We start from the raw sequence: 23164 nt of genomic DNA, 5'->3' as shown, positions 1-23164 counted from the left end.
CGCATTGTTTTTGTGTGACTCACATGGTTTCAGGGCAGCCAGACCCTCCTTGCCCCAAACACACTGACAATAGAGCACTTTTTAAAGACACACAGAGAAGAAATAAAATCAGCTTCAGCACAAATGCCTTTTCTAAGGTCAGTGCAGACATCTGCAGCATGCTGTCCTCAATGACTTTACACTGTTTCAGGCTGTGTCCTTATCTTGGTGGATCTACAGCACGGTAGTGACAGAATTGTACAAATCTTCCCTTCTGCTGCTGACAGTTTGGTATTTTTTTTAGAGCATCCCGCTGTGTATCCATGTTGCAATTGTTTATTTTTGTTTTCTTGCATTTGTCATTATTTTTGGGTAATGACAAACATGTATTCCTGTGTTTTGGAAGGCCAGTTTTGGGGATGAAGGTGTCTTGTAGTTGCAGTTTAAGTGTTTTTACGTAATATTTATTATTTAATGTATATATTGAAACATTTACACATTTATGTTCATGAGGGTTGCAACAATTAGTTCAATAATCTAGGGCTGCATTTTTTTATTATCAATTAATCAGCAGACTCTTTTCACTAATTGGGCTTTAAAATGTCAGATAATTATGAAAAATGGCCATTAGAAATTCCAAAAGCCAAAGCTTGAATACGTAAGCGTCCTAACTCAAAATATATTCTGATTACTATCATAGAAGACTCATCAAACTAAAAACTGAACTAATGTTCTGGATTTGTTTGGCCACTGACTAATCGATTAATCAACTAATCCTTTCAGCTCTACATTAATCAACTGACAGATAATACAGACTCATAACACTGTAAATGGAATATATTTTGGGTTTTACATTTTAGTCACACAAAACAAGCAGCGTGACTATGTCACCTTGGGCTGTTAAGACGAAACAATTTTTGATTAATCAAAAGAATACTCAACATCAATGAAAAAAATAGAATTAGTAATTAGGGCTGGCATCGATTAGGGGTGTAAATTTCAAGTTTCATCACAATACGATATATCGATTCTTAGGACAAAGATACCATATTTTCTGATGTCACAATGTCTGACTCAACTGAATTTTGATCCAATTCAATGCAGCTGTCTGCAACTCACTTGACAAAATATCATTAAATATGCTGCCATTATCTTCCTGGTGCTAGTTCACTAGCACTGTGAATGTTTAGGAACGAGTGTGTGAGCTTGGACAGAAAAGGTAACGCAGGCGCCATGGGAATTTAAAAAAAAAAAAAAAAGGCAGAACTTAATGATGGCAATATGTATCTAAGTTTTGTCTTTACAACAATGAATCATTGATTATTTAATTGATATATTTATCCCCACTGAATGTTTTATACACTCCTGGTATTGGTACTTGATACCTTTATGGTATCAACTCAAGTAAACCAGTACCATGTAGTACTGGAACTCATCCAGTCAAACAATTCCAGTACTTGATTGTTTTTGGACGCAGATAACAAAAAAAAATCAGTGGAAGAGTTCTGTGATTATTACAACATGTGACTGCTGTGTTGCAGTAATGTATGTTTCATGCTGTAACTAAAGCCTGTGCGACTGAAAGCTTCAAAAAAATTACTATAGGTATCTGCAAAATGATCATTGAAGATTTTATTAATCCATTACCCCATTTTGGGGATAATTAATTGTGATAAATCATCCATCAGTTTTCCCTGAGCTGAAGGCGACATCTAAATTGCCTCTTTTGTCTAAATCTCAAGGATATTCAGTTTATTATCATAAAGTCAAAGCAAACATAAAATTAAAAAATTAAATAAGGTTAATAAGCCTATAGATCATTTGACTAATCATGTACAGAAGCTTGATTTCTCTCCATCAACACAGACTGTCAATCAATAGCTTATCCTGTCAGTCGATACTCTTCTCTTAATGCTGCAGGCTGGGCCGTAGAGGTGGGATGACAATGACAGACACACAGGCAGGCAGAGAAGCTCAGAGGCCGACTTCTGCATTCAGTGGCGTAGAGACGCAGAGACAGAGAGAGAGGTTCCTTGGAGAAAGGACAGAAATAGGCCCTCCTACACAGTCTGGCTCCGACAACAAGCTAACACCTCAGGGAGCCTACAGCTGAGTCGTGGGCTGTGCAGGGATCGCTCCGTGAAGGCTTTCATTTTCTGCATCTAAATCCACAACATCTGCTCATTTATATCCCTTAAGAAATGAATTACATACACTTATAACTGCCCCCAGTCACATGATAGGAGGACAGCAGGAGGTGTGTTGCGATTTATACTTGGATATTTCAGAGGAGAGGATGGATTTGGCAGAGATTTGGGGTTGATGGTGCAGGCATGTGGAAGGTGGCCAACTTAACAGCAACCCAAGCAAAAGGGCACATATGTGACATTAAAAACAAGGTCAAAACCGAGCCGAAAAACATTCTCCTGTTCGACAAAATGATGCAGGGAGCAGCCGGGGATATAAACTGTCAGGTACGTTTACATAGATACAAGCCATCATGTCAGCATAATGTTTCGTATCAAAATGTTCACAAGGAGAAGAGGGCCAATAAAGATCATTTTCATCATCAATTCGCCCGCCAATTATTTTCACAATTGACTGGTGGTTTGGTCCAGTAATACTCAACTTACAGCCCATGTGCCAAATGCAGCCCACAAAAGAGTGCCGAGTGGCTCGCCAAACATTTTCTAATTCACAATAAAAATATATCTATTCACACCCAAATTGTTGTATGTAAATAAGGTGCCAGAGTGCATACAAAGCATGAAAATAGTGCTTGTTTGTAAAAAATAAATAAATAAATGAAAGTGCCAGAGATGGGTCCTCTGGGCCCCCTGACAGAGATCCAGGCTAATTATTTATATATTCATTATTAATGTTTGTTTATCAACTGGTAGTGGTGAAGGAGAAAATTGACCAGGCAATTATATGCAATTGACAATACTATACTGATACAGTGACGCCAAGTATTGATACAAAAATATTTTTTTTACAAATCTTTTTTTTCCAATATAATGGCTACATCTTGTTGCAGTAAAAGTGAAGTGAGAAACTTTATTTTTTAAAACTTCACCTTATAAAGAAACAGACAGGGTGTCCCACAAAGTCCTTAATTTGTGGCAGCCTACAATTATAACCACCATAAACACATTTTCAATTTTTAAAAATGGACCACTGATTAGGAGAAAGAGATGCAGATTTTCTGCAGATATCTGATATGTCAAATATAACAACTCATTTGTCTGATGAGTGGCGATATCGATATATCCGCTTTTTTCCCTGCCTTATTTTAGTGATCATCAAGTCATATGAGTGTACATAATCTACAGCTGAGGCAAAGGCGATAAAACCCTAATATATCACAATATATGTAGTATCCTCAAAATATCATATTGTGGGGTTTCTGGTGATTCCTACCATTCTGACATCCCACCACCACTCCAAATCAACGCAAGTTCATTATCCCAAATTCAGTCAATAAAATGTCAGAAAAAAAGTTATGAATGGCCTTCATAATTTTTATTATTTCAGTCTTTTTTTGTGTGACCAACGAAGTAAAAGCCAAAGGAAGCCCATTCACTAGAAGATGAACAAAAGAAAAGCAGCAGTCCTCACAATGGAGAGGCTAAAACCAGACATTTTTTGGCATTTTTACTTTTGCTTTGCGTTTTATAGAAACTAGCAAGCTAGAAACTCATTTCCGGCTGTTTCACAGAAGCCACATCTTATTTTCACCAATCACTTCCAGAAATGCAACTAAACAAACCTGTGACGACACTCAAGAGATAAGATAACAAACATACAGACTCCGCTAACAACACGAGGCCAATCATTACTGATCCTTGGACAGCAGCGTATTGACGCCTCGGCTTCCACCAACACTCAGAGCTGCTTGACCGTCAACAATGAGAAGCAGGTCAGTCACCCAAGTCATGTGCGCCTGCCTCAGATGACGAATTCAGGTCAAGCTTGTAGTAACTGTAGCAGCACACCCAGGGTCAGGCTGCCGTTGCCATGGTTACCACGCTGGATGTTGCAGAAAAGGCCCTCGGAGGCAGAGAAGCACCACAGCATGAGGAATAGGGAGTTGCTGGGCGGATGGGAAGGCTGTTGCCACACAGAGAGATGGAGAGCTGCAGCCAATCGCGGCCCAGCGTGTAACGATGCATAATGTAAGTCAGGGAGCCACTGTATTTTTAATTTGCGAGTTATGTTGAAATATTCATTCAGGTGGTAGGGGTTTGAGTGAACATTAACACACTTTTTTTGCTGTAAATGCAAGTAGAACAATCATCTTTTTAAGCAGAAAGAAGGAAATTAATTCAGATAGTAGGCATACAGTGTGCTGTAACGTGCAGCAGGGGTCTGCTGCTGCAGATAATGAGCCAAACACAGAGCACCTGGGAACTCACAACATCCTCATCACTCACATTTGTTCACTTGTTGGGGGTTTAACCCTTGAAACCTGGGCAAATTGGTTTGATTTCTTTAAAAAAAAAAAAAGTGAGAAGAAGTCAATAAGAAACACATGGCCAAAAAATAGCAAGTAATTACAAAAAATGTATCAGAAAACGACAAGAAAAACAGCAAAAATTAAATTTAAAAATAAATAATCAAATAAAACAAGATAATGACTTAAAAGAAAAGGTGTCAAAAAAATCTTTTTTTTCCTGTATAATAATTTCAAATATATAATTAAAACAATTATGAATATATTTCTGCACATTTTTCCCAAGTTTTTCCCAATTTTCTAATAACACTCCCTCTTTTTTAGAAACTAATTTTCAGGTCATTTTCTTCTTCACCTTTTACTAATTTCTTGCAATTTGTCGGACATTTCTTTTCCAGTTGGTCACTGCTCTTTTTTCCAATGTTTCTGGAAAGAAATCAAACCAATCTGCTCAGGTTTCAAAGGTTTAAATAGCTTGTGAGAGGTGACTGAATGCAGCACAAGAAAACTAATGTTGAAGTGGCTTTTAAAGAGTTAATGCTCCTGGGTGGAAGAGAACTGTTTTTTATCACAAGGAAAAAGTCAAAGAAACCACGTAGTGGGAATGAAAAATGTTATCACTGTAATATCACATAAAAAAAGAAAAGAAAAATCGTATTTGGGACTGTTTGATAGCCTATAAATGCGAGGGGAGGGGGAGAGGCAAAATGAGGTAGCCATGTCAAATGATTTTTTAAGCACTGTGGAGGGACTGTTTTTCACTTACAGCAGATTATCAAAGAAAACATGACTTCGAAAGGCTGGTTTGGGAAACATAAAACTATTTTTTTTTTCAAATTTGCCAAAATTACACCATTTCTCATGGCTAAACAGTTAGTAAGTCCGACATGAACACATTATGTATAGGATGCTTCTGTTCAATATTTGAAAAACAAATTAAAAAAAATTTAAAAAATAAAGATTACCCAATTCTGAGCTTAAGCAATATTTTATCAAAACCACTTAATTATTTGTCTCATTTAAAATTGTAAAATACCTATTGACTACTAACTAACTAGCATGCAAAACAAGAGTGGAAAACCAATGCAGGATTTTGTCTTCAACTTTCATCTAAAAATAGGCTAGATTTGTAGCTTTAGGGAAGGTAAAACAGCAAAAAAACAAGTGAAATCCCACCCCAGCCACCCTCCTCCTCTGAAAAATAAAGAAGAGTCCCAAAGTACGTCACCACAAACTCGCAAATGAACGCTGTGTATGTCACTTTGGGAATATTAAGTTGATATCATCGGAGGAAATAGCACCTCTAAGTGCTTTTTGGTCGTAAAGTCAAACACTACGAGTCCCAGCAGGCACATTGCATTCACATTAGTATGTTTAGTGTAAACACATGGGATGCTTCAACCGCAAATTGACTGTATTTCAATGGAATACTGAGCCAAAAACAAATATTTCAGAATAAAGCAGAAGTTACGTACATAACATATGATACACAGCTGCCGTGTCCTCCTCCAGCTCCCGGTGTTCACATCCTCTGCTCCCGGGGGCGACGGGATCGGACTGACCGGAGAACGGGTGACTTCGAAGCCGCGGTGTATTTTAGGAGATAACCAGACGAAGAAAACACTTTATGTAACGGCACCTCGTTCACAAAGGTGTGGAAGTCTAGTTTACCGGCGACGGGAGCGGTCCGAGTGAGCGGAAACAAAGTGTGGGTCGCCGGGTTACATCTGCGGCTAGCTGCTAGTGTTGATGTGCCATGTGGACCCCGCCCCTCTGGACGGGAGGAGGAGGGCAAAGAAACTGGCACACATTCAGCCCCCCTACTGCAAAACATAGTATTACAGTAGATAACTGCATGTTACAATTCATACACGCGCTCACACACACACACACACACACACACACACACACACACACACACACACACACACACACACACACACACACACACACACACACACACCAGAACACAACAGTGTGCAGTAAAGTAATCTCAGCTGCTGCGAAGTTGGTAGCGCCGTTAAATACATATTAAACGTACAGACAAGTGTTTCTAAAAACCTATTTAGTTTACCCTTCCTCACATTTAATGGGGCGGAAAAAAATAATGAATTACAACTTAGTGTAATGCAATAAAATGTAGAGCTGCAAAAAATAAAATAAATAAATAAATAAAATAAAGTGTCCTCAAATCATTTTTGTTACGATTTGGCGCTATATCAATAAAATTTGAATTAATCTGAATTCAACATATTTTCTCAATTATTTGTTAATGTTTTGGTCCATGTCTTGATCTATGTCTCTCTCATGCACCTTTCATTTTTTACTTTTTAAAGTCAGTTTGTTTTCTTTCACTTTCCTTTCTGTCTTTGCTCCAGCAACATAAGCAGTCACTCAATCTGCTCTCACAGTGTTTAGAGCCAAACTCTGCTGCAGACAGTGAAATAAACCAACCAAATAATAAACCAACATCAGTCAATTTTTTTCAGCAAAATTTAATTTAGTTATGGTATTGATTAGACTAACTGCAAACAGATGCATACCTCATGTTAGACTTTTTAAGAGCCCCCTCTCACTGAGGTCCTTGGTAATCAGTTTCCCCCACTACATCCCCCCTGTGTGGGGGTCAATTTACAATTACTATTAGCAAATTTATGTTTTTATGTTTGTTTGTTTGTTTTTTGTTGACCACTTGATTAATCAGCAAATTGTTTCATCATAACAGCAAAACAAACTAAAGCTTACAAAATGACCATAAAATTTCACTAACACTAAAAAAGTGAGTGAATATGTAAACAAACTTGCAAATGTATGTCTTAGTTTTGTAATATTCATAGCCTAAGAGTTATCTCAAGTTTTCATTTTGGTATTGCCTATTTAAAACCATATCTCCGTATTATCATATGTGAATGAATTCCCTACAGTATGGGACCGCCTATGCTGGGTACTACATAATAAATATATAATGTCAGATATGTAGTTGCATGAAAACTGAGAAATAGGTCATTGCGTATCGTAGGACATGCAGTTTTTATGCCCTCTGTGTAAGCACTTATTCACATGATACCTTCCAATGATCAAAGTAGGCCCTGCCTTCTGAAAACTGAAGCTTTTGCAAAGGTAGACATGGGTTTGTAAATAAGAATTATATTTAGAAAAATGTTTTTAAAAAATGGAAAAAAATAAATTGTGATTTGCTACTTATGTGATTTTTTTTCCCCACACTGCTAATAATAAAAAATGTATATATTTTTTATCTTCCTTTACTTGCACACACTGCATCGGCACAGGAGAATAATTATTAATTATTCAGACATCACGTGGTGTGTAAACAAAGCCTTTGTGGTTTCAAATCGATTTTCTCGAGGGCCACTCATACACATGGCAGTAAGGTCTGAGCTTCATCAGAGATGATAAAAGTCAATGGCTGGATTTCTCCTTGGGGACACACAAGCAGTAAGCAAAGAATGTAAACAATGGTGTAGGCTACTCACCCGACATGAATCTCATTCAATATTTACAAGACATCTAATATGGCTGAGGATGGAGGGAATGCCTTAAGGGTGTGCACACAAATTGCCGTCACTTATTGCATAACTGACACTTGACCTCAGGCTTGCAAACTTGACGATGAAGAAATCTGAAGTGACTGCAGGAATGTAGTCACAACGTGCAGTATATGAAAATAAATCATGTGACCAAAACGCCACCAGTAGTTATAACCATCCTAGAATAATGTTAATAGAATAATAATAATAAACACTCTCAAATAAAAAAATGGGAAGCTCTCCTCTCTCCTCCTCTTCCTTTTCTGCCAATATTGCAAGAATGCATCGCATTGAGTTATGTTTAGCAAAAAGTATAGTACAGGCCATAACAATCAATGAATGAATTTTTTAAGGGACACAATATCATGTATATGCATTAAATGGGGAGTAATTTTGAACACAGTCTCATCTAGCAGACCAGCTAACTAGGTTATGAGTAGTTAGGGCTGCACAATATATATGCAAGCAAATAATTTATTACGGTTTTAGTGGGAATGTTCATTTTTACATTTCATTTTCACCACACACACACAAAAAAAGTAAAATGATACTGATGTAATTTTTGCTCAGGTTTGTAACAAACAAGCCTGTTGCCTTACATCTGGAATATAATGTAATCATCATCATCATCTCTATAGCACTACAGTGCCTCATTTTTATTAGTATGTTGTGAAACATTTGATCTTCATCAAAAATTGCAGCAACATGTTGTGATTTTAATAATGTTTTGACTAATTGTACAGTCGTAGCAGTTGTGTGTGGTTCTGTGTGGATTATTTGAAATTCAGTATTTAAACAAAAGCTTGAATTTACTTTAGATTAATTTACCTTTTTTTAAATCATTTTGATTGGCTTGGACTGTAGGAGTTTTTAAATTAGCTTCGGCTGAACTTTTTTTTTTTTTTTACACATAATAAACATTTTTGTAATGTTGTTATAGGATTGTCCCCATTTACATTAGATCTGCATTAGGAACTAATGCATTATACCTATACAAGGGCTATAAAGAGCTAAAAAAAAAAAGACAAAATAGTTAAAACTGTTTCCTGCTTTCTTTCACATATGCAGATGATTGCACAGTTTTCTTTGAAGCAGCAGTGGCATGTGATGTAGAAATATTTTAACTCAGTCTTCCTTTTTATGAATAATAAAATAAACTCAATGAGCCTCAGTTCTTATTTGAATGTATAATTAGACATAAATTACAGCACAAATCTCAAATCAGAGAAGATCTTGGTACGTATGGACATAGTCACACCAAAACCCTTAAATGCAGAACAGTCATCTCAGCCTTACACAGTATCTGTCCCATTGGGAACCTTCTATTATCACGTCACTTGACAAGAACCAAACGCCCTTTTTCACATAGATCGCACTATAGGGCCTCTACGAAGTCCTTCTTTACGCCACCTTTGCATTTTTACTCAGAACCAAACATCGGTGGCATCATGCTGCTGAAGTGTGTGATTTTAGACAGCATGCCAGCATCGCGGAACCAAAAGAGGGGTGACAAGCATGACAATCATCTGCCTGAAGTGTGGTGTACGACAATGGCATAACATGGCAATAAGAATCATTTCCCATCCCTGTTACATGGCAGCTGTTCTCACCCTCTGTTTGGAGGGTAAGGAGCTCCTGGACATAATTTTTTTCACCAATTTATGTACATTTATGGCTACTCTTCCTCTGGCTACTCGCTGCTATTTAAATGGGTCGCCATCATAACACACCATCAAAACTTTAGTCCTTACATGTTGTTTACATTTTATGAAATGAAATGAAATATGTGGTAATTTATAATGCGTGGACCTTTAACTAATGACTGAGTGTTTATGAAGTTTATACCTTAAGGTCATCATGTTAGAATGATGTAATCTTGATTAACCTCCAGACCTTGAGTCACATAATAAAATATGAATGCAACAGGAGTACAGAAACAATTTAGGATGCTTCTCTGCATGTTCCTGCTCCCCCATCTTTCATGCAAGCAGCAATTATTCCTCTGTTGAGGAAGCAATGTGTTAGACACAGCAAATATTAGATGATCAAATACAGTACTTATGAATAGTTCAAAAGTGGCTATAAAAGACATTTTAATGACAAGATGTCAAATGACTTAAACATGTGCCCCAAGCCACAACAGGCCAATGGCTATAACGAAACTGAGCACTGAAGCTAGGATCCAAAGACTATAGCCCAGGCTGTCATGTTAGGCTGGGAACCACTCCACAGGCAGCAAGTGGGAGGGCGACTGTGTTTTCATGACGCGTTTGACATTTACCTCCTGAACAATCACTGCTTAGCGACGGTGCTGCCAGTTTAAAAACATAAATTTGACGTTCATAAACCCTGCTGCTGCTCAACTCCGGCACTGTTCCCCTTTAAATCTGCTGAATCATTCATCAGGTAGAGCCACAGCCTACGAGCCAGCGCGGAGTCACAGTGACAGATAGGGGACTGAAGCAGCGGGGAAGACACAGCCTCGACTGCGTAGACTAGAGTGTGTGAGCTGCAAACAAAATAGTCTGTGGGATTCCTCTGGAGGGGATGTTTCAAGGTTGGGAGGAGGCCAGGTTTTCAGGTCGGACTTGGTGCTGCCTCGACATTGCGGGGATGTACCATTTTGATTTGATTAATCACTTTATATTTTATGGTTAAGAATGTCAGAAAACCCTGAAAAATGCCTAACACATTATCCAGAGCCCATGGTGATGTCTTTAGATTGTCTGTTGCACTTTATACTGTACTTCCTTCTTTACTCACGCACTGGTCACATGTTTGCAGCCTTCATGAAAACATTGGTTATATTACATGTCTGGTACATTGCTTTTTATAGATATACATACCAACACTGCATGAGAACAGCCTGATTTGGTAACACTGGTGTCGTCATGTTTCACAACAAGGGAGGCTGTCTGGAAGAAAACTAGAGAATAAGCTATGTATTTGTAGAATAGATAATAGGCCCATGTCTGCGTTTTGGCTCCCTGTAAACAGCCATACTTTTTAATTGCATGCATTTCATGGGGTTAGCTCGAGTCACATCACAACAGCCGTTCGGCGCTGATTAGTAGCTTTCATTTTTACTTTTAAGGGCTTCAAATCCAGCAACCAGTTTCGGCAGATTTGTGCAGCTGCTGCCCCTGCCCCTCCTCCCTCTTCCTTCTTTTAAATTGCTGAGAGATTCAAGTCTGTGAGTGATCAGGCTCTCCGTTCCTACTCTCTGGGCTTAAGCATTTGCTTTAATTACATCTGCCACACAGCACAAAATATCTCTTTTCGCGATGAAGCTCTCTCTTGACTGTTTCTATTCTCTTTCTCTGTGGGATGCAGTAGAGATTTTGTTAAAACAAACGACTAAAAATAACTCAGCTGGGGTGGTCTACAGCCTTTATTCTTGCCTTTTCCAGGCCATCCAAGTGATCATATCGCAGCTCTGTTTCCATTTGCCTGGCCCTGCCTACCCCCTTGTTGTGGGATGAGGATGTCTAAAGGATCATCTGGGTGCCCCGCTGTGTTCTTGTGTGCAGCATATTGCTTTTACTCGGCTCTGAAAGGAATTAGGTCAGCACATGAAACATTCATAAAAGATACATTATGTGTAAATGGCTGACAGCTTAAGTCAAGTAGCTCTCCCCAACATGCGTAGCCCAGTTGCTGGGTAGATCTCTGCTGCCTCTCCACTGTCTTTCACATTGTGGCATGTGCACATCCATCCTCAGGAGTTACTACACATGTGTGACATGCAGAGCAAGGTCTATTACAATTCATAAAGGCAGTGTTGCTCAAGTACAAATCATGGATATAGAGAGCATAAAACCAAAGGTCTGCTGGGAGAGAAAACTGTGAGTTGGCTGTGGATGACATGCAACAAACCTTTCATCTCTTTGGCCATGGCTTCACCACAGCTTTTTTTTATAATTTGGCCTGTTTTATAGAGAGCTTGAACACAGCAGACTAACCATTTTTAAGTCTTTCTGTATGTGTTCATGCTTGTTGTTTGAAAATCCCATATTGTTTAGTTCTTGGGGGAGGGGAAGCTGTGTGTGTGTGTGTGTGTGTGTGTGTGTGTGTGTGTGTGTGTGTGTGTGTGTGTGTGTGTGTGTGTGCATGCGTGCGTGCGTGCATGTGTGCGTGCGTGTGTGTGTGTGTGTAGTGGGGGAGGGGGTTGTACAGTTCACCATTTCTGTTTCTGCTGTCGTTCAATCAAGTCTGTGCAGGAAGACAAAGACTGTCTCCCCATAATAATATGTTTTGTCTGTTCTCTGAAAGGGAGAACCCGCTTGGGATAAAATTAGCTCATTATTTATGCTTTTGATGCTAATTATGTCCCGTAATTTCAGAAAATTTACCCTCCATTCATGCCGATGACTAAATCTATCCAAAGCTAGACAAAAAGTATGATAGTGGTTCACTTTTAAGATGCTTTAGTACCAGCCTATTATCTGACTGCCATCAATTTCAATTTTAAACTGTTTTATTCCTGTTTTTCAGTGCTTCTTCCTTTAACCTCCTCTACACAATGGGGATGCTGGTGTTTCCCATCCCTTCAGATGCTGTGAATTGAGCACCAAATCTGTATAACACATGCAATCAAGCCAAAAATTACAGCAACAACTTATGAGAAATGACTAAGCACATTACAGGGACGCTACAAAGTCCCTTCTTTAAGTCGCCTTTGCCTTTTTATACAATACCAAACAATGGCGGCATCATGCCGCTCCGGTGTGTGATTTTAGACAGCATGTTGGCATCGCTGAAACAAGAGAGCCTAATGGGTGTGATGTTTAACACAACAGCATCTGATTCTACTGTGACATATAACATGTGCATTGTCAGCTTTTAACAATAGCAATGGCATAACATGTCAACAAAGTTCATTTATCATCTGTTATATGGTGGCTGATCTTTTATTGTGCTCAAATTTGCAGACATTTACAGCTAAGGGGGAGAATCACAGGGTACCTCACAATACGACACGCGATACATGGTCAACGATACTGATATTATCACGATACAGCAATTCTGCAATAATCGATATATTGCAAGAAAATCATTTAACGATACATCACAAAATATGTCTAACCAGAAAATACAAAATAGTTGTACAACGGTCAAGTGCAGGATTAAATATTGACGGCTCGATATTTCATACTTTGGCTCCAGCGTCTGTAGCATCTGGCGAAAACCTTCATTTTTCGCTGAAAGTGGCTCTGCATGTTTATGGTATTTCCTGTGTACTTCAATTTTGTCAGACAGTTCTTACATACAGCAAAGTCTTTGTCGAGTTTGTTTGTCCCTTCAGTGTTGTAGAAGCTGAAGTGTATCCATACCTTGGATTTAAATGAGGCTGGAGGATCTTAGTAAACTTAGTAAACCAGATGTTACTCATTAAAGTGTGAAGTGCCCCCGCGAGGAGTCTAAAGTAGTGATGCCGACTGACAAACCAACATGGACATCTGTTTAAAGCGCCATATTTTATTATTTAAGATATCAATATATAGGAAGGACAACGATTATCGCCATATCGATTTTTTGTCCCACCCCTATTTACAGACAGTTCTTCTTCTTTGAGTTAGCTGCTAACTGCTATCATCTGCCTTTTGAATCTCCCATGGTGGGTATCAAGCATCAGATGTAGTGAAAACATCACATCTGTCCTGCCCATGGTCTGGTTGTGTCAGCTCACAGTTTTACATAGACCTCGACACTGTTACTACCTCCTTTGCTGACTTCAAGGCAAGACAACTCTGTAACCCATTCCAGGATTGTGCCTTTTATGAAGAAAGGCAGGGTGGCATAAAAGCGCAAAATATCACCCCATTTTGCCGCCTCGCCTCTTTTGCCTCTGGAATGCCAGCATGCTGCAACATCTTCTTCCATTCACTTTTTTCAATTGTGTGATTTACTTTTTATACAATTTAATTTAATGAGCCTTGCTGGAACTTGAGATCTAAGATTTTCATTGCAAACAACTGCTTCTCTGTAATCGTTGTGTATATGGCAATAAATAACTTGAAAACCTGAAGTTGTTCAGCAGCAAACAGCAGACAGACTCACGAAACAAGCTGGTTAACACTGTGGAACATTTAGCAGCTTAATCAGATATTTTCAGGAGTTTCATTTTCAAATTTGTAGTCTTAAGCTACAACAGATGCTGACTTGACCACTCTGACCAATCTTAAGTCAACGCTAAAAACATTTCTTTTTTACACTACCTACTCCACCCGGTAATAAGTACAAACATATTTTGTCCTTGCACATCTTGTCTGCACTTTTGCTAGGTTTAATGTGATTTTTACTTTAATTTTTCTTAAAATCATTTGATAATTAATCTTAGCTTGTATATCTTATCTTTTTACTCTTATTATAAATCTGTGTCCTTTTTTATAATATTTTATTGCTCTGTAAAGCACTTTGAACTGCCCTGTTATAAGAAATGTGCTGTACAAATAAAGCTGTTTTGCCTTGCCTAACTTATCTGTCTTTGGTTGGATTTGGGCTTGTGACCTCAGCATTTCTAAAATTCTTGCTACAGCCCTGTATCTATGACAGTCCCCTACGTAGTGGTGTTAATGTCCTTTCATTACATTGTTGGAGGATGATGTCATGTTTTGCCCTGCCTCTGCACCGCTCCCCGGGGCCCTGTCGTCAGTGGGACCCGGGGACGTCTCAGCATAGTGCATACTGGCATGAGAGATGAGTTGGCACAAAAAAAAGAGGTGCTTTTGAATAAGCCAGCATACCACTGAGTCTTGGCCAGCTAATAAAAAAAGAATCAATGCTGCACCAAAGACTCAAGGGTAAAACACACTAAAGGACCAACCTACTACCATCTCAGCAAAGTCACATTCTCATCTGTAGCCCTAGATTAGTCACATCACTTCTGCAATGCTCCACATTAATCATCACCACGCTGTCTATGCTAAATCCTTCATCACTGCTTTCCGATGCTCCACTTTTGAAACGAGATGACATGAGATCCAAAAAAACTCGGAGGAGTTGCATCAGCTCTAAAAATACCCACTGAAGGCCGTGAAGTAGAAGCAAAGTTTGGTTTTCTGTTTGGAGCTTTCAATTTTAACCTCCTCTGATTGAATTTGGAAATATTTCAAACCTTTTTCTAATGCTGCCAGCACCACTGTTCATCCATGTCTCACAGTCTGAGGCTTGATTGCCAAAAAGTAACTATTCACTTCAAGAGCTTCTCCCTTAAGTCTAATTTCAACTCATCGTAAAGCTCGCAGTATATTGCTGAGTAATCCTGAGAAAGTGTTGGACCATTTCCGCTCTATATGCAGCATGACCTTGGACACTCCATTTGTCCCTATTCTACATGAGAGGTCTGGTGACTGCAGTGCTGGAGCCGCTGTGACAGTGACAGCTTACCTCATTTATGCTTCATCTATCTATCTGCCATGTAGAGCCCTCTTGTGGCAGTTTCACCCACTGATTCACTTTCAACTGCTCTTGATCCCACTTAGCAGCATTTTTAGACCTCTCCTCCTTGGCAGGTGTTTAAAATGCCTGTCAGCTATTCTCCAGCCTCTATAAACCCCAGATGTACTTTTTTGTGCTATTTAGCAAAGATTAGTGAGCTAACATGCTGAACTTCAATTGTGAGCATGGCAAACATTAGGCCTGCTTAGCATCAACATGTTTGCATTGTTATTGTGAGCATGTTTACATGCTAAATTTGGCATTTTTCTCAAAGCACCGCCGTGCCCGGGAGCCGCCTCACAGAGCCTCCAGCATGGCTGTAGACTCTTGTTTGTCTCTTCTCTACAGCTGTTACATGACTGTTACCCTCTAACTGAGCAAAAGCAATAAACCTAACCATAAAAGTATGCCTGTTTTGCTTTTATTCTTGTAAATCATACATTCAAGCACGGGGGTCTGCAGCTGGACTTTAGTATTTTGGTGATATCTCGTGTTAAAATCGCTACACCCTCAGCGTCACACGAATTCTGTCACAGTGCTTTCACAGACACTGCTAAGGTGCGAATTGTAAGTATTATGGTCAAAAATTACGCTGTAGAAAGAACTAGAAGACATTTTCGGTGAGCTCAGTGTATTCTGTGGATTTAGTCAACACTGTGACATAATGGATAGCCAGAAGCCTTAATGAAATTTCCATTGAAGCACCTGTGTACAATGGAAGTGACAATGCTTTATCATTTTTCTATCTATTATTTGTCATCCCATCTCATCTCTTGAAATGACTCATGTGGCAGTGAGGAGATTTTGCACGTTCCATGCTGAGCTGAACATGCATGTAGGAGTGAGCTGCCAGGTGCCAGGTTTGCTTTTCTCTCTGTTCAATCACAGCTCTGAATATGGAATGAGACGAACTGGCTCATGTATAGGCTTCCTGATAAATAAAACATGAGGCACCCGGAATCAAATAAAAGGAATCCTAATCTCCTCATCAGGCCCCCTCTGCCTCCTCTGACTGAAAGAGAGGACTAAACTGACGCCTATCAGTAGCTGAGAGGTGGGAGTGGGGCGGTGGTGGAGGGTGTGTAGCAGTTGGAGGACAGCGGAGCAGCCCAGGGAGAAAGCCTTTCATGTTAGAGCAGCATGTCAGATTAGTACAACAGCACCAGCTCCAAAAGGGAGATGAGGCAAGCTAGAGAAGAGACTCCTGCAGGCACCTCGATCATTTCTATGAATGTGCTTCATAAAGGATATTTACAGTTTGATGCTGTATTCAAACAACTCTGCAACATTGCTCCACTGTAGAGACCTACATTATGTCAAAATACCTTAAAGATGCTAATTAGTGCAACAAAAAAAAGAAGCGCTATTCATTTTGAATATTTCATTTTATTTAAAGTGATAGTGTGGGATTTTGGAGGCGGAACTGTATGAGATACTTATGTATACACAGTGTATTACATACAGTAGGTAGTGGATGGCACACAAACAAACAGGGTGCCCACACCACATGGGTTAATATCAAAATGTATTTTAGCCACTTTAAAAAAGGCCCTCTTAAAAAAATCAATATCAGTCTTTTTAAAAAAGAAAAAAAGGAAATGTTCGTCTATGTACATATCCACTGTATTCTTTTCATACACCAACATTTCCTAATACAAAAATAATGAAAAAAAAATCAACATTACTCCAAGTGGACTAGGTTTGCAAATTGAAAGCACTTTCCTTAATTGATTATTGGTAAAATTAACAATTGATTAATCAATTAATTGTTATTTAAAAAGAACATTAAAACTTTGCTTATTTCAAAATTTCCAAAGGGATTTTTTCCTAAATCAAAACCAACAGCAACATGTTTCATATAGTTTGACAACTTTGCATAGTCTATCGATTAATTGATTAAATTTCACATTTGATTAAATTTTCAATGACCGATTGACGACTAATTGTTATATTGAGTATTTCAATCGCTTTACCTCGCCGTTACACATCATGCAAATCAATTGACACCCCAAGCACCCTGGATCATCAAACATAACCGTGAGTACAACCAAATACAGTAAAATTGTCCTATTTAGTCTAGCGTGTTGCAGGTGGCTGTTTCAAGCTTATTTATAAGCCATAATAACAGGTTTTTCACCAAATATGAATTACCACAAGGGTCCTTTAGAATACAGTCATTAATGTGCTCACAAACTGTTAGGCTGATTGATCCAGTAGTTTGCAAAATTGGTCTTACACACATACACACTCACAAACATTCACACGCACTACCAAATGTATAATAACCTCCAGGTATACGTCTGGCAGACATAATAAAGACTGATTAGCGCAGCTTTGAGTTCAGTTCAAAGCAGATCCAAGATTATACTGCACTGAAAAGTATCTCTTACATATTAGATATTGATTACAACTGCATGTTGAGCCAAACCCATTAATAGGACATATCTTATACGGTTTTTATATTGTTGCTTGATGAAACAATTGGGTATTTGCCTAATGTGGATACATCAAATTTGGCTTTTTTTAAAAAATCACACTCGTCTTCACTGCCAGCAGACTGTACAAGTTGGAAAAATTCGAGTCATTCTGCCAAGTTCTGTTTGAAGGCACGTTAAGTGTCACATTGCACCCGCGCCGTCTCTCTCTTGATGAAAGTAATGAATACCAAGTTTGCCAACGACTGCATATGCCAAAATCTGAATGCAGCACGAGTTCCACCTTTGGGCTAAACTGTCTTGGCTGCACTCGCTGTTCTGCATCATCTCTTACAGAGCTGGTAATGCACTGTAACCTGTATGGGCTGAACAAGGTGGCTGCTTATTAATGCTCCAAATGAAGCTACAGAACTCCATATAAAGATATTTTAATCCTGTTCTCAGTCTGCTGTTTCTAGCTGGTACTGCAAAGCATTGACAAATCATCAAAAGCATCATGATAGAGGAATAAGTCATTTGTATCTTCAGTCAGTAGTGCAGCTGATTCACTGTGACATTGCCCAGCTGGGTGCCATGATAATGCCGCCATCAGAGATCTGTCAGTCCCCCCTTCTTTGCCCTTAACCGGAAACGGCTCTTAAAGTGCCTGGACCAAAGCTGCAGTGGGGGTGCCAGGGCTACGAAAGGGTTAGCACCAAGCAGAGAGGGGTAGAGGGGTGGGGGAGGGCGGGCGTTTTTTTTCAGTGCTGCATTGCCCAAGCCCTGTCTGCCTTGAAGCTGCAAAGAGAAACGTCAGACTTGGATGAAATCTGCTTCTGCATTTGGGGGTGGGGGTGGGGGGGTGGGGGTCCGAGTGAATTTGATGTTAAGCTTATATCACTAACAAATTGTGCATATCACAGGACATTCCTGCAAGTGTTGTCTCAGGGTTGCACATACACCAACGCTGTTATGTAACCATAACAACCACGACAACGTGACAAGCCCTGGATTGGAGGGCATGAAGCACAACAATATCCAAGAGAACTTGAAGATCCTTCCCGCAGTATCACTGTGGCCCTCGAATCTAAAGATAGCCGGCCCTGTCAAATGCTCTGATGTTCAAACAGACTGTAACATCACACATAAGTCAAAATGAATGTGTGGCTCAATATGTGTGCTATAATATCAAGCCAAGAATCTTGTCTCGTACATTATACTGCAACCCCCACACACGTCAGACTGTGACTCAGTAACTGAGCCCCTTATTTGTAGAGATACAACAGCTGCAGTGTCAACTCCTCTGGCATGTGAACATGTAGTACGTGGGTAATTGTACCCCAGAAATGAGTCCTAAAACCTGGAAATGAGTTAGCATTTCAGCACTCCTGGTTCCCTGGTCTCAAAATTAATGTGAGCGCTACTGGTATATATATACCGAATGTCAGGTGCCCCCTCCCATCAGCTACCCTCTCTCATCAGCTACCACCAAACATACCAGTCCACTCTCATTATGAGGTCTTAAGATATTGCCGCTATTGCAGTGCTTTCTGCATAACATCCCAATGCCAAGAGCCACCTTTCACATCCTCATTCTACATCACTGGACAGCACCAGCTGAGAACACACCCAAACAGAACCAGTTGCGGTGTTATTACATGCCAGTGGACGGCCAGTTGGCACATGTCTTGGCAGCATGATATGCGGATGGGCAGCGCCACTTGAGAATGACTCGCGATGGCCGTTTCGGCATAGTTATCTCCTGGACTGCGTCAGGCTGAAACACTATCGGTATCAATATAATAAAAGGAACACAAGGGCGTCTATAGGAAAAGCGGGAGGAGCAGTGGATGGGTCCAATAAACCCTAGACTTTCATGCAGGAGTCTGGTATTCCCTTCCTGTCTGAATGTGATATATTTTTCCTACACTTGACTATATGCCTCCTTTCCTTAATTCTAACTCCCCGTGCCCTTGTTGCCTTATCCTAACCATCCATGCTAGCATGATGCGTTTGTTGATGTCCTGGCATTGGTTGCCATGTGCTTTTGTTGCCTAAACATAACAACCTGCAGCATAATTCCAGCATGTGCTTGTATTGGCTTCATGGTAGCCGCATCCTGGAATGTGAAAAGCAGATGTAGAAGGATACCTAGAGAAGTCCACTGCAAAGTGGCAATATGTGGATTTGAGATGAGAACATATCGTACATACACACTAATACTGTTGGAAACACTGCCAACTACACTGAACACAGCTTTACAACCTGGTAGTGGTGGCAACGCCAAGTAATGTGATTGTAGTGCAGTTCATTTATAACCTCTTGTAAGCTTTTTACTTAAGGCAAATGCATCATCAAAAATCCTAAAAATGGTGTTCATTTGTGAAGATTATCTTGTTGAACAAAACGAGTGAGTGTCATAAATGTTTGTTTGTCATAGAACTTATTTTCCACCACACGCAAAAATGCAATGGAAAAATCTCATAGGCCTTCTGACGAGCTATGCTAAATTTCCCTGCATCCAGCATAAAAATGGCATCCCTGGGGTACTCTATGACTGCTGGCAAACATCAAAGGGGCCTGCAAGGTAAAATTAGTTACTTATCCCGTTTTTCCATGGATCCACCATTCATTATCTTTCAAAGCAGTACATCTTCTGAGCTGCTCGGTATAGCTGTTGAGGAGTGGCGAATGGCGGGCCCAGAGATTCCCAGTGGAACTGTGAATCCCATCTCGCAAATAAACACGATTCACAGTCTAAGTGGCATTTCACTTTGAATGGCTGGCTGCTATACATCACCGAGTGCATTGAAAAAAAAAAAGATCAGTAAGTGGAGCAGACAAACACCATGTCGGCTCACAGTTGGAGAGCCAAGTGCTGCCTTCTGCCATTTGGATCACCATGGAAACAACCAAATACACAACCAGTCCTCTCATCGGCTTCGGCTATACTGCAGTCCATGTGTGATGGTGATGGCAGGTTACTTTCTATCTTTCCATGTACAGAAATACAAAAACTGGATCATAAAACATACATAGAGGACATTCAGTTGTGTCATGCTGGTTTTAATTGCACTAATGACATCAACTGTAGGTAGGCCTGTGACAACAATTAGGGTTGTCGATGCAGCTTGATGATATGGAGAGGAATTGGCAGTGGACGACATGAGGTAACACACCACTGCCATAGCATACATGGTCATACAGAAGAGTTAAATCTGGAAATCAGTGCACGCTTTTATTGGTATTAAATGAATATACTGCTGAAAGAGAATCAGATTTAACTGGTGTGACACCAGTTGGACAACATTTCATAGATCATGTTGCATGACACATATGAACATGATTCATCTATTATTATGATAATTTAACATATAACGCCTACAGCTGAGCACAGCAGTGATTACATGTAGGGGATAGTAAATGACGCACGTTTACAACACAGCCTACGTTTGTTGCATACAAATTCACAGGGATCACCGTGATAGACTGCAGGCGAGCCCCAAACATCGTGATGTGTTTCCTCATCTACCACCTGCCCAAAAGCACAACCTAACGAGCAGATGACAGATGTCCAACATGCGTTCAGCCACCCGTCTCTCTCCTCTCCTCCTACCTGCTCTGTGCGCTTCGCCCAGGCGGACCTCGGTGATGCTGCTCGGGTCACTCTGAGATCTTCCCCGCTGCAACACGCAATCCTCATCCAGCCCGTCCGATGATGCCATGGTGAATAAAAGAGCAAAAGGCAAGACTGAGAGGCGTAATCACCGTAAGCCAAGGTCACCGGCATCAAGTGGTGGTGGAGCAGATTTTAAAGAGGTTGGACTGCTGCAGCTGCAGCTCCTGGTCCCCGATAAGCAGCAGCAGCAGCAGTGCTGGGGAAATCCATTACGCGCGCAGCATCATGCCTTCTTCAAGTGCTGCTCGTAAACCGCATAATCTCAACACCACCTGACGTTTCTTGTGGTTTCAAAAAAACACAAAAGACAAACAAGGAAAACAAAAAAGACAATTTGCCGTGGTACTGCAGAGGAGCTTCAGATGCATAACGTGTTTAACACAAACCCGCTCTCTAAATGTTAAATGGCGTCACACCCCACTGACTGATGAGACCAATTACAGTGATGCTGCCATGGCGACAAACATAGGCTAAAGTGACCAGATTTTGGGACAGCTGGGGACATTTTTATTTTGGCAGTCATCATCATTAAATATTTAGCGTTATTATTTATTAAATAAAAAAGGAAGAACATTTCGGTTTTGTTTGACCATGGTTAAGTCTCTCTCTCTCTCAAGATATACAGTATATATATATATATATATATATGCTAACTAACTGCAAAAAGAAACAAAATACATACAAACACGGGCAAAACCACCCCAAATAACAAAAGAAAAAAACATCTCAAAGGGACACAAAATAAGACAACAAAGAGATGTTAAATAATCTAAAAAAAAAAAAGGATTCTTAAAAAAATTTTAAAAATTAAAAAAGAGGATTTAAAAGCACCAAAAGTGTGTTGGAAAGGTGGTAGGGCCATTTACATAGCTGTGGCCAGGAGCCCATTGTCTTATAGTCTGCCCATGGATATATCGGGTGACATCATGTGAAATGAGTCTCCGAGTCAGTCCTGCAGTCAAAACTGGGACATTTCCTCTCCAAACACAGGGGACTGTCACCGGAAAACGGGAAAGTATGGCCACTCTAACAAACATAATATATCTACAATATGAGTTGCTGCACTGTATTGATATGTTAGGAGAAATAACCTGAAATTAAAGGTCTCTGTCCACAATAATGACTACATCTTCAATATCTACACATATTAAATGTTTAGGCTACAGGAATATGTTATTCACTAAACTGTTTGACTCATGTTTGTGGGTGTGAGCGAGCAGAACCTTTTTATGGACAATTTCAAATGTTTGATACCTCTTAGCTCACAGCTCATGTGAGGCCAACATTTAAAGCAAAATATCCCACAACCCTTGAAGGCAGCGTTGGATTCAGGTCCGCTTGGGATTGGTAGAAAATGAGGACTTTCTTAATGACATTTTCCCACTGGACCAAAGCATCTGCATATTGAATAGTGTGAGGTCCTACAGCAGGATATGATAGAAAATGTGTACAGCTGTAAATGGAAGACAAACACACAGGGGGAAATGGGACATTTAATGTTTATTTAGTTATGCTATGATAAGGCTAGTCAATTATTGTAAAGCCCTGAAAATGCTCCAAGTGAATGAGTAAAACTGATAACAATGGCCTATAAACTACTACAGTTTTAATTGCACTGTGTTTTAGAGTGTCGAATTGAATAAATCTATTG

At 39.8% G+C, this 23164-nt stretch overlaps 1 protein-coding gene across 2 annotated transcripts in view; it reads right to left on the bottom strand.

The window, feature by feature from the left end:
- Window positions 1-21718, bottom strand: part of phactr3b (phosphatase and actin regulator 3b) — a 62659-nt gene extending 40941 nt beyond the window's left edge. The window contains exon 1 of one of the 2 annotated variants that reach the window (XM_088083884.1): window positions 21451-21718. In XM_088083884.1, the coding sequence (XP_087940010.1) occupies window positions 21451-21559 (109 nt within the window). In that variant the 5' untranslated portion in view covers window positions 21560-21718. Of the gene's footprint in view, window positions 1-5907; window positions 6212-21450 lie in introns of those variants that run through there. The other variant, XM_042493853.2, reaches the window with a different exon arrangement.
- Between the last annotated feature and the right edge of the window lie 1446 nt (window positions 21719-23164).

Source organism: Plectropomus leopardus, chromosome 2, assembly GCF_026936395.1.
Source record: "Plectropomus leopardus strain MGB_pleo_1.0 chromosome 2, ASM2693639v1, whole genome shotgun sequence".
Classification (NCBI taxonomy): Eukaryota; Metazoa; Chordata; class Actinopteri; order Perciformes; family Serranidae; genus Plectropomus; species Plectropomus leopardus.
The sequence above is the reverse complement of the archived record's forward strand: the minus strand, read 5'-3'. Positions and strand labels throughout refer to the sequence as shown.